General features: G+C 36.9%; 1 protein-coding gene across 1 annotated transcript in view; it reads right to left on the bottom strand.

Moving 5' to 3' along the window:
• The window catches only part of LOC117322790 (ankyrin-2-like), a 39,779-nt gene extending 27,243 nt beyond the window's left edge, over window positions 1-12,536 (bottom strand). Inside the window, exons 1-6 of the mRNA XM_033877734.1 lie at window positions 12,420-12,536; window positions 10,569-10,647; window positions 7,884-7,994; window positions 6,005-6,703; window positions 1,242-2,170; window positions 999-1,012 (exon numbers count right to left, since the gene is read on the bottom strand). Of these exons, the coding sequence (XP_033733625.1) occupies window positions 999-1,012; window positions 1,242-2,170; window positions 6,005-6,703; window positions 7,884-7,994; window positions 10,569-10,599 (1,784 nt within the window). The 5' untranslated portion in view covers window positions 10,600-10,647; window positions 12,420-12,536. The remainder of the gene's footprint in view (window positions 1-998; window positions 1,013-1,241; window positions 2,171-6,004; window positions 6,704-7,883; window positions 7,995-10,568; window positions 10,648-12,419) is intronic.
• Between the last annotated feature and the right edge of the window lie 687 nt (window positions 12,537-13,223).

The raw sequence follows: 13,223 nt of genomic DNA, 5'->3' as shown, positions 1-13,223 counted from the left end.
GTACTTCAGTGAGAGAGTTTGTACCACTGGCAGCCTTCAGTGTACTTCAGTGAGAGAGTTTGTCCCGCTGACAGCCTTCAGCAGTGTACTTCAGTGAGAGAGTTTGTACCACTGGCAGCCTTCAGTGTACTTCAGTGAGAGAGTTTGTCCCGCTGGCGGCCTTCAGCAGTGTACTTCAGTGAGAGAGTTTGTCCCGCTGGCGGCCTTCAGCAGTGTACTTCAGTGAGAGAGTTTGTCCCGCTGGCAGCCTTCAGCAGTGTACTTCAGTGAGAGAGTTTGTCCCGCTGGCCGCCTTCAGCAGTGTACTTCAGTGAGAGAGTTTGTCCCGCTGGCAGCCTTCAGCAGTGTACTTCAGTGAGAGAGTTTGTCCCGCTGGCGGCCTTCAGCAGTGTACTTCAGTGAGAGAGTTTGTCCCGCTGGCAGCCTTCAGCAGTGTACTTCAGTGAGAGAGTTTGTCCTGCTGGCAGCCTTCAGCAGTGTACTTCAGTGAGAGAGTTTGTCCCGCTGGCAGCCTTCAGCAGTGTACTTCAGTGAGAGAGTTTGTCCCGCTGGCGGCCTTCAGCAGTGTACTTCAGTGAGAGAGTTTGTCCCGCTGGCGGCCTTCAGCAGTGTACTTCAGTGAGAGAGTTTGTCCCGCTGGCCGCCTTCAGCAGTGTACTTTAGTGAGAGAGTTTGTCCCGCTGGCCGCCTTCAGCAGTGTACTTCAGTGAGAGAGTTTGTCCCGCTGGCGGCCTTCAGCAGTGTACTTCAGTAAGATAATATCAAGGAAAAGGCAAAGGAATAACATACCCCAGTCACCCAAACCATCTTCTATATCATTTAATCAAGCTGTGTCATGTGATCACTGTGTATGTCATGTGATCACTCTGCATGTCACATGATCATTCTGAATGTCATGTGATTACTCTCTATATCACTGTATGTCACTTGTCAAAGTCGGGTCAGGATGATTCCTACCAACATTCTATAAACGCCAATTACTCTGAAGCAAATCTTACATCAGCAGCTTCAACTGATGCAATCCAAAAAAATTTACAAATAGACAAAAGATAAAACTGTTTGATGAACTATAGTATGGTGATGGAAAAACTTTTTAGGCTTTATTCACAAAGCATATAAATTATTTAGGAAAGTAAGAATTTTAAAAACTTACAATTATATTTAAGAAGCGTATTTGATGATATGTTTATTTATTCTGATAACTAGGCACGAACATCTACCGCTGACTCCTTGTATCAATTACAGGAATCAGTCAATAACTCCGTCAACAACAAATAATTTTTCAAATATCTTGGTAGATCGAGGGCTTTGACAAGTTCCGTTAACTCTCGTGGATTACCATACCCTCTGAAATAGTTACGACAGATAGAAATTAAACGAGGCGGCTGACTAGCCTTCTTCCTCAGCATTGCCACAATGTTCGCCTGTTGCTCCAATTCGGGACATTCTTCCATTTGTAGCCATTGTTCTCTATTTATGTTGTATCCCGCCGACAGAAGAAGGTACACTATATCTGTACACTCATTGCGGACTGCTACATATAGAGTGGTCTTCGGAGACGGGAACAGTGGCACTGGATCATTGCTGTGGGAGTGTTGGTTTGTTCCAATGCTACTCACCTCCAATTTTACATTTGCTCCAAGCAGTAACTTTACAATCTCCCTGTGTTTTCCGTATACAGCGTTCCATAGGGGTGAAACATTTGTACTATTCCAGAGGTCAGGATCTGCTCCGTGTTGAAGTAGTAATCTCACAGTGTCTGTCATACCATTGTATGTAGCATACAACAAGGCAGTATCATTGTCCTTATCTTGGTTGTTGACGTTACAACCGCGTGGCAGCAGCATTTCTACTGCCACAGCATGGTTTCCATGACATGCCAACCCTAGAGGAGAGTTTTTGTCACACGTGACCTTGTCGTGTTCTACCCCTTCACATTCCAACAACGACTTCAGCATGGCTGTGTAGCCATTCCAGGCTGCCATATGCACTGCATTATACCCCTGAACAGAGCTTAAGTTGATGTCTGCACCACCTTTAGCCAGGACTTCCACCACTGCTGTCTCGCCTTGATTTGCCGCAAAGACTATTGGAGTCATTAGATCACTCTTCACTCTTACATTCGGATCAGCATTAGCATCCAACAAGGCTTGTACAGCATTGACATTATCTGTAATGAGAGTCATAAATCATCTGTAAAGATAGCATTGACATTATCTGTAATGACAGTCATAAATCATCTGTAAAGATAGCACTGTCATTATCTGTAATGACAGTCATAAATCATCTGTAAAGATAGCACTGACATTATCTGTAATGACAGTCATAAATCATCTGTAAAGATATTCACATTCTAACTGAGATTTTTATTTAATTATTGTCTGAAAAGATATGTGTCATCTGTAATCTGTAAAGATATTGGTGTAATATCTGTTAAGATATTTATTTAATGTCTGTTAAGTTATTTATGTAATGTCTGTTGAGATATTAGTGTAATGTCTGTTAAGTTATTGGTGTAATGTCTGTAGAGATATTGGTGTAATATTTGTTAAGATATATTTGTAATGCCTGTTAAGATATTTATGTAATGTCTGTTAAGATATTGGTGTAATGTCTGTTAAGATATTGGTGTAATACTTGTAAAGATATTGGTGCAATGTCTGTTAAGATATTGGTGTAATATCTGTTATGAAACCTGGTATTTATGTAAGATCTGTTATGATATTTATGTAATGTCATGTTAAGATATTGGTGTAATGTCATGTTAAGATATTGGTGCAATGTCTGTTAAGATATTTATGTATGTTAAGATATTAATGTTATGTCTGTTAAGATATTGGTGCAATGTCTGTAAAGATATTTGTGTAATATCTGTTAAGATATTTATGTATGTTAAGATATTAATGTAATGTCTGTTGAGATATTGGTGTAATGTCATGTTAATATATTGGTGCAATGTCATGTTAAGATATTTGTGTAATATCTGTTAAGATATTTATGTATGTTAAGATATTAATGTTATGTCTGTTAAGATATTGGTGCAATGTCTGTAAAGATATTTGTGTAATATCTGTTAAGATATTTATGTATGTTAAGATATTAATGTAATGTCTGTTGAGATATTGGTGTAATGTCATGTTAATATATTGGTGCAATGTCTGTTAAGATATTGGTGCAATGTCTGTTAAGATATTGGTGTAATGTCTGTTAAGATATTTATGTAATGTCTGTTAAGATATTTAAGCATTATTTACATTCATAATTTTTTTTTTACTGTAGCATAAGACGCGTTTAAATTTGTCGCTCCCCCTATCACTGACGTCATCAGGTTCAAATACCGGAACAGCCGAAACTTCCAGAAGGAATAATATAGTCCCTCATGTCGTTATTAATACCAAACACATACAATGGTTTTGCATAAATTTGGCTTTATTTTCTATTTCATATACGTTTGTAGATATCGTCAAATTATTATCAATTGCATAATTTCTGATTATTTAAAAATTCAAGCCGTTTTTCAGCGCAATGCTATACGGTTAACATTTAGAAGTGATGCGGCTTTGAACGGGTATTGCACAGGACAGACTCGATTCCTCGGAAATACTTCAGTTTCTATCCACTGGATTTACATTATTTTCAGAAGAATATCAGTTCTTAAATTCTAAATGAAAGTCGTCTTGACAGTAGGTGAAAACGATTCCAAAGATATTTCGTTCGAAACAGATTCAAGTCTAACCAGTCGCATCTTAGCAGACGATTTTCAACTTCATAGGGGCTCGATTTTGTAAGGTAGGCCTTTAACATCAGTGAATAACCACTAAACTAAAATCCAATATACATACACAACCGGAAACCATGTCGATGCTCCCGATTTTTCACAAGATTTTTATTTCATTATTTTTTTATAAATACTAGACTTTTAATGTTGTCGTGTTTACATTGATGAAAATTCGGAAACGAGCCCCTGTGAGTGTGACGACATTGACAATTTGATAATTCTTAGATCAAGAACGGCGCTTATAGTTATATTGTGTTGACTACATTTTGTTTTAATTATACAATATTACCTCATAACTTGTGAAGTTGCTTTATTTTTTGTGTTGTGGATAATAAATGCTAGCTTTCGAAATCTCTCCAGGCCGAAAGTAACTGGCGGCCATTGTTTTGACCAGCAACACCTGGGGCTGTTTTCCTACTCTGACCGAATCACTGTAAATTGTAGTATACAGTCTCATGAATACAATTTGGTTTACTAACGATATATAGGCAAATGCAACACAGAATGTAAATATTTATGTAATGTCTGTTAAGATATTTATGTAATGTCTGTTAAGATATTGGTGTAATATCTGGTAAGATATGTATGTAATGTCTGTTGAGATATTTATGTAATATCTGTTAAGATATTTATGTAATGTCTGTTAAGATATTGGTGTAATACTTGTAAAGATATTTGTGTAATATTTGTAAAGATATTGGTTTTTGCCTGTAAAGACATTTATGTATTTTCGGTAAAGATATAAGTGTGGTAATTATATCTGTAAAGATATTGGTTTATCAACTGCTTACATACTTTTATTTAAGTTATATTTCAGTTATTTTTTTGCTGCCTCTTCCATTTATGATTCAAACCAAATATGGACCAAATCCTGTCATTCTTCAAGACAAAGAAGGATTTTCAAGTTTTTCTTTTTGTTTATCATTTCACTTAATAGGCCCATTCTCTGAGGCCTCAGGGAACCACAGCCTTCATTTATACAACATTAAACCTCCTTTGCCCAAAAATGCTCCTGACTAAATTTCATCTAATCCATTCAATCATTCAGGACTAGAAGCAAATTGGAAAATTTACCACAATTTCCTGTGTTGGAACCCGCCCCTTTGGCCCCAAGGGAGTCATACCCTCCATTTATAAAAATCATACCTCCTTTGCCAAATAATGCTTCAGACAGCATTTCATCAATATCCATTCAGTCGTTCAGGACTAGTAGTGATTTAAAGGATTTACCTCTATTTCACCAATTGTGCCCCACACCTCCAGCCCCAGGAAAGCAACACCCTCTATTTATACCACATTATATCTCCTTTGCTCAATAATGCTCCAAGCCAAATTTCATCAAAATTCATTGAGGCATTCAGGACTAGTAGGGATTTTTAAAAAAGTTGACAGATGACAGATGCTGAGCCTGTACCATGGCAGGGCCAGGTGAGCTAAAGATCCTTTGATTTTTTTTTAAATTGATTTTCCTCCCACATCCATGAGTTTTTTTAAACATTTGTTCATAGCATAAAGATAGTGACTTTAAATTTGAGATCAATGTTGTTCACCTGAGCATGCTGAAGGCCTTACTACAGGTAAAAGGCCTCTTGCTTATTGAGAAAAAGTTGTTGAAATATTTTTGCATATCTGACCCCTGTGACCTTGAATAAAGGTCAAAGTGATTCATTTTAACAATCTTGATACCTCTCTTTACCCCAGCACGATAAAGGACCTATATCAGGTATCGGGGCCTCTGACTTAGCAAGAGGATATCATTTTCAGATTTTAGCATATTTGACCCCTGTGACCCGAATAAAAGTCAAGGTCATTCATTTAAATAATCTTGATAACCCTTTGACCCAGCATGCTACTTGCCTAATATCAGGTCTATTGACCTCTTTATTAATGAGAAAAAGTCATTTGAAGATTTTTGCATATTTGACTCCTGTCACTTTGAATGAAGGTCAAGGTCATTTCTTTGAACAATCTTTATTGCCCTTCACTTTAGTATGCTATAGAACCAATATCATGTCTCTGGGCCTTTTACTTGATAAGAAGATTTTAGCATATTTGACCCCTGTGACCTTGAATGAAAGCCAAGGTCGTTCATTTGAACAATCTTGACATTCCTTTACCAAGCATGCTATAGGCCCAATATAGTGAAGTATAGATCTGACATTCACCAGCACTTACTTACCTATGTACACAGTGAAATGAATCTGACTTTAACTAGCATTTACTTACCCACATACACAGCGTAGTGCATAGCTGTCTCGTTGCGAGGATTGGTGTAATTAACATCCACACCTTTTTCAAGCAGCTTGGTAACATATTCCATTCCTTTCGTGATAGCTATCATGAGTAAACTGGTTGCCCCCGCTCCAGGGGTAACGTTGATATCAGCTCCAGTGTCTATCAAAATGTCAAATATCTCTTTACTTTGCCAACGTAGTGCCAGTGAGGTTGGAGTTTCTTCACGCAGACTCTTAATATTTATATCGATTCCAGGAAATTGTAAAAGTCGCTTCACTAGATTGACCTTTTTTTGTTGCACAGCTCGCATCAGAACTGTCAACCGGTCTGAGGTACACACAGCATTTATATCAATGTCTTGTGTGAGGAGGAAATCAATTGCTTCCTCATTTCTCAGGGTCACAGCAATGAAAATAGGGGAGAGATTCATCATCCATGTGTGTTGTTTGAACAAGTGTGTATGGGATGAAAGCAGTCGCAACAGTTCTACGTTGTTAGATGAGGCGGCAATGTGGACAAAAGTCAGTCTGACGACCCCATCTTTACGATAGCCAGGACCATCGTAACCACATTTACACTCACCACGACGGATCATCTCCGATATCTTGTCAATCGCTGGTTTTGATTGATGAGGCTCTTGTATAAAATGATGTTCAATTTCTCTCCCGCATCTACACAATGAACCAACATCTGAAAAATATTTTTAAAAACACATCACAATAACTCATCGTGTCTGTCATCAATTCACACACCTAATATTCCTTTCATCGGTGCAAAAGAAAGAAAGTGGTCTGCAGCGGGTATATTTTGGCTCAGACAATTGAATAGATATTTAGTAACTAAATGTTTTTGAAGGGTATGGGAAATCCTTATTGAAACTGAATGCTAGAACTACCAAATATATTTTTCTGCATTTTTAAGGGATGGGGAATTTTTGTCTCTTTTTTTGATGAAAATTTCAGGAGGATTAGTCTTTAATATGAAACAATTTTATTTGCAAGTGGGCCAATTGTGCTTCCTCTAAGAATGAGATACCAACATAACTACTGTGAATATGTCTGACAGCAAAAATTTCTTAGATTACGACATCATCTACTTCTGTCCATTTTCAGAGTATTAGCCCTGGAATTATACCCAATAAAATATTCTACAGCTACACACAGTCAAATGGAAATAAAAAGATTAGAGTATCAGATTCTACTATAATTTGGGTCAGGGAAAGAAGATTGTTTAAATGTTTTAGCCAATTAGACCCATTTTGGCAACCGTTGAAGGAAGAACACAGCAGAACTGTCAATGGCTATACAAAAGGCAATCACATCAATTCATTTGAGACTTTTAGGTGACCTACAGAGAGCTAATCAATCAAGCATGAACATCACTTATTACAATCCCTATTAGGTAATCATAATTGCATCAATTTTAAAATGCATGAAAATATCCTTAATTTGTTCTATAAGTAGCCTTACGATAAATTTGGTATACCCTTTGTGAAAAGCATCGAACAAGTCGGTCATTGACCTGAATGGACATTTAATCTATCTGTGTATTGATGACATGTTGGTGACTACATTACAGTAAATACATATATATCTTATCTCTAAAACCTTAAACCTGAATGTCTCTCGACAAAATATACATTACACAACTTCTCAATCTTTTTTGTGGGTTTAGTCTAAAACCTTAAACGTGAATGTCTCTCGACAAAATATACATTATACAACCTATCAATCTATTGGGAGTTTAGTCTAAAACCTTAAACGTGAATGTCTCTAACAAAATGTCATTATTAATCCATTGGGGTTCTATAACTTTAATCCTAAATTAAAGGTGTTTGGGGGAAAAAAGCAACCATAATACCATTACTTACTTATTTCAATTTCTTTTTGGATGATCTCTTCATATTTCTTCACAAGTTCCATACAGTTTGGGTCTCTGCTCATAATACTTTCATACAACTCAGACTGGTACCTTTTGAACTCTATTGGAAGAAAGCAAACATAGTTTATTTGAATTTTAGCAGATATGCAACAAGTCACACTTTGTTTTCCTTCAATAATCTCTTACTCCACCTTCAGCTTAATGTAGCAAATAATCATATAAGAGGTGTTCTGTGGATTTTTTTAAGGATAAATTCATGTTACTAATATGGTCATTACCAAACAGATCCTTACTCCCTGAGGAATATTAAAACAAATACAAACCGAATAAAGTTGGTTTTGTATACAATCTAACAAACATTAAATAATGTCATGGTTTAGATTTATCACCATGATGTCAAATATTGGAAGGGCTGATGAATAAATGTTTCTGTTTCTTTTTTTTTTGTTGGTAATTTACACAATAAAAAACAACTTAATAAGTAGAGTATCCTTTAATCAAATACTGCATTCAACAATTAGGTACTTTGTCACAACAATAAACAACAAGAGGCCCAGAGGGCCTGTATCGCTCACCTGGTTTCATGAGATATGAAACAAGAACTATGCTTAAGTATATTTGCCACTGGTATTGCTATGTCAATATATATCATATGCATTTTATATGGTTACATGAACATTTTTTTTATTGTAATTCTAAAAATGTCAATTTAGCCAAATTGATCCCTTTTGGCCCCCGGGGGTCAGCCCCACCAATTGTACAATTTTGAATCCCTACCCCAAGGGGATGCTACCAAGCGAATATGAGCGATATATATATATCCATTGCTTAGTTTCAGAGAAGAAGTTGTTTATATCAATTTAGGCAAATTGACCCCTTCTGGCCCACCCCTCAGCCCTCAGGGGGGTCAGCCCTATCATTTGTACAATTTTGAATCCCTACCCCAAGGGGATATTACCAGTGAAATATGTGAGATATCCATTGCTTAGTTTCAGAGGAGACGTCGTTTATATCAATCTAGCCAAACTGGCCCTTTTTGGCCCCGCCCCTAAGACACCCAGGGGGTTAGCCCCACCATTTGTACAATTTTGAATTCCTACCCCAAGTAGGTGCTACAAGGCAAATACGTGAGATATCCATTGCTTAGTTTCAGAGGAGAAGTTGTTTATATCAATTTAGCCAAATTGACCCTGTTTGGCCCCCTCAGCGCCCCGGGGGGTCAGCCCCACCATTTGTACAATTTTGAGTCCCCACTCAGTAGTGATGCTACCAGGCAAATATGAGCGATATCAATTGCTCGGTTTCAGAGAAGAAGTCGTTTATATCAATAGAGCCCAATTGACCACATTTGGCCCCGCCCCTCAGGCCCCTGGGGGGTCAGCCCCATCATTTGTACAATTTTGAATCCCCACCACATCGTGATGCTACCAGGAAAATATGAGCAATATCCAATGCTCGGTTTCAGAGAAGAAGTCGTTTATATCAAAATAGCTAAATTGACCCCTTTTGGCCCCGCCCTAGAGGCGCCCAGGGGGTCAGCCCCATCATTTGTACAATTTTGAGTCCCCTACCCATAGGGATGCTTCTGACCAAATTTGGTGAAATTCCGATCAGCGGTTATGAAGAAGAAGTCAAATAAGTCAATTGTTGACGGACGGACGACAGACGGACGACACGGTATGGCATAAGCTCACCTTGGTCCTTCGGACCAGGTGAGCTAATAAATAAACGCCTCCACAACATACCAAATAGATGTATACCTGGTAAGTAACAGACTAACAGTACCATTATATTACAAGGCAAGGGTTACAAATTCCCAAGAATACCTGCCAAAATATCCTGCTATTAGCTGTGTATAGTCAACCTATTTGAGGTATTCTTCATTTCTCATTAACTTGACCAACATTATTATGAAGTTTGATTGAAATCGAAAAAATCAAGTGGCTTGAGCGGTGAAAAAAGATTTTCTCTACATAGTAACAGTGACCTTGGTATTATGAAACATGAACATGTTGAGTTATTTTCATTCTTGACCAATCTATGAATTTTTGTTAAAATGCTTTAAATAATAAAGTTGTCAGAGCGCTTACAAAGATTTTCTATAAATAGTAACGGTGACCTTCTCCTTGACACCCTGAAACACAAACTCACTTTAGGTATTCTCATGCTTGACTATAACATGAAGATTAATTAAAACACATTAAATGGTCAAGTTGCTAAGGGGCTGACAAATATCTTTTACAAAAAGTGATAGTGACCTTGACCTTTGCACCCTAAAACATGAACTTCTTTGAGGTATGCTCATATTTGACCATTAAATAAAGTTTAATTGAAATCTGTTTAAAAATGCAGTAAGAGTGCGGACAATTATTTTTTGTATTGGAAGTGAACAATCAGAAATGAAGTCACTAGAGCACTAGTAAAAGTGGACCATCTACAGGTGGGTATGAACGCTATATCCCCTCCCTAACTTTGTCAGAAGGGGTTAATAAATGTTCCCAATGCATGAGCACAATACAATGACAATTCTCTGACCATTTCTTTCAATATATCTGACAACATTGCTAGTAGTATATAGTTAGTCAAAAAACATGGTTCAGTGAGTAACAATTAGATGCAAAATAAATGATATTTATCCCACAATTAGCTAAAATTGACCGAACGTTACATTTACCTATCACATTCATCTTCTTCTCTCTATCCATCGTGGCTTTCCTTTTTGACTGTGATATGTAATTTCTTCAGATCAGAATCTGTAAAAAGAAACATATTATTTGTGTGACAACATCAGTGTCCCTGACAACATATATCTTTATTTTTTTACAGTGGTTTCTAAAATAAGGTTTGGTTTAGTTTGGTTTATTTTGTTTAACGTCCTATTAACAGCCAGGGTTATTTAAGGACGTACCAGGTTTTGGAGGTGGAGGAAAGCCAGAGTACCCAGAGAAAAACCGCCGGTCTATGGTCAGTACCTGGCAACTGCCCCACGTAGGTTTCGAACGTGCAACCTAGATGTGGAGGGCTAGTGATAAAGTGTCGGGATGTGTTTCTGAGGCTTGTAGCTATTTTCTTTGGTTATTAAAATTTGAAATAGGTACTTCCTACAGAGACCTATATACTATATAGGTCTCTGCTTCCTATAAAGAGTAATGTTTTGAGACTTGAAAAAAAATATGTATATTTATCCTGCAACTACCACCGCATTGTCGGAATACACCCACCGTATATATTTTTGCTATATACGACAGTGACTGAAAACAGCTGTATTTTGGAATCTAAGCACATCCATCAATTCGACTGACCTACTTTCTTAAAGTGAAACAACGTTTAAAAGGCAAACATATTTCTATCATTTTTGACACTGTTTCACTTCAAAATGATTATTTTTGATGACTGTTGCAGGATAAATAGAATACATGGTCAGTGTCTTAAAATATAAGCTGTATTTTTGGCTCGGGACAGAAAGACAAAAGTGGCTCGCCACCTTTGTCTTTCTTTACCCTCTCCAAAATACAGCTTATATTTTAAAACACTAACCATGTATTCTCTATATATCTGCTGAAATGGAATGACGTAGGACTTAGTTCCTAGTTCAAACAAGAAATATCTTTAAAAAAGATAAACGGCATAGTTTTAATGGTGGTGGTTATAATGTAAAGCAGCTGCCAGCTGGTGAACTAAATTAACGAACTAATGCATTTCAGCACGGATAACAGAATTATATCAGTTTGAATCACTTTTGGTGATAATAAGACTGCATTTGAATCAGGAATAAAATTTTATTAATGTGTCATTTGAAAAGATACATCCACTTTTTCAGCTTGCATTCAATCTAACTTTGTTCGTATTTAACGACATATCTTCATTTTGCATTTACAGCTACATTGGCAAATCATATACACCATCTTGACCAGTAACGCCACCTGTCGCGTCATATCCGGGACCAAAAGAATATTATACGGCTATGCCGAAAAAGGTGGAAAAAGGTGAAAAAAATGCAGTAATTTCCCAGTAGGGGATTCCCCGTCCACTGTAAAAGTAACTTAGGGTTACTGTCTTTAGAGTACCCGAGTGCTATTATTTGCCATTAAACCCTTGCTCACACAATTACATCATTTTTCAAGTAGCCAAAACTTAAATCATTTAACTTCAAATGAGCGAATGAGTGATGGAGTCACTATAACAAAAGTAAAATATTTAATTGTGCTAAAGTATCCTTTAGCTATTAGATCTTCATTATGTTAGCCAGAGGTTCTCTTGGGTACGACTGGCTTTTGTACAGAATACAACCACGAGCCATGTCTAGTCTGACATTAAAAAATAGTCTTTAAATCAGAAACCTGTGTAATAATAGTATATAAGTCTCTGTTTACATATAGATATTTATGACTATTTTTCTAACATAAGTCATGTCCCTGTGATACAACCGTAACTACGTCGCAGATAATTTACACGCATGTAGGTTTGACAAAGTAAGAATGCAGTGTAACATCGCGAGTTCTGACACAACGACGAATTTACTCACCAAGCAAAGAATGCCAGTAGGTCAACACAAATACACGAAATGATGGGAGGATATTGATGTTGACAATCGGTCGGACGTCGGGTCAAACTGGAGAAGCTGTCAAAGGTAGATAACTCTGCTCAAAATTAGGATTTTTTTCATTTTCGTGTTGTTTTCATAATGATCAGTGTTTCCATAATGCACTATTGTTTAATTTATGTAGTTTTTTCATAAAACCATCTAACACTTATCATTTTCAAGAGTATCTAGATAGTAAGTAGATACAGACTAAAATTGTCGTAAAACGAAAGTAGAACGAAGAATGAAACCGCAATGCACTCGGGAGAGATTGGTCGAATTATGGTCCGAAGTGAAATATGGGTAAAATATGGGGTTCGGTAGACTACCGGTACGCTTATTATTTTCTCCCCTTTAGCTTATAATCCTCATGTGATTATGAGGCACGGGAAGGAATAAGAGACGAACTACATGTTTGATGTAGTGTAACATCCCATGGCCTTATTTTTTTTATCTTGTGAACGCGTCTTTGGAACTACGATTAAACAGAGACGTATAGTACCTGATATACAAGTCTCTGGGTTTAAGGTGGATCATGACACGTTACTATTCATTTTGTATAATAACAGAATCATAAAACAGTATATAATTATTATATTTATGTCCACTAGTTGATATCAATACATGACTGATGTTGATCAGTAATTGACAAAAAACTTTTGTATGAAAAAAAAAATTGACCAGAAACGTTTGGTCTGAATCACAGGTACAATGTACTTGGGATAAGAAATTATATATTGTATAGAG

This window comes from Pecten maximus, chromosome 3 (genome assembly GCF_902652985.1).
Source record: "Pecten maximus chromosome 3, xPecMax1.1, whole genome shotgun sequence".
Lineage (NCBI taxonomy): Eukaryota > Metazoa > Mollusca > Bivalvia > Pectinida > Pectinidae > Pecten > Pecten maximus.
This window is presented reverse-complemented; position numbering and strand designations above follow the sequence as displayed.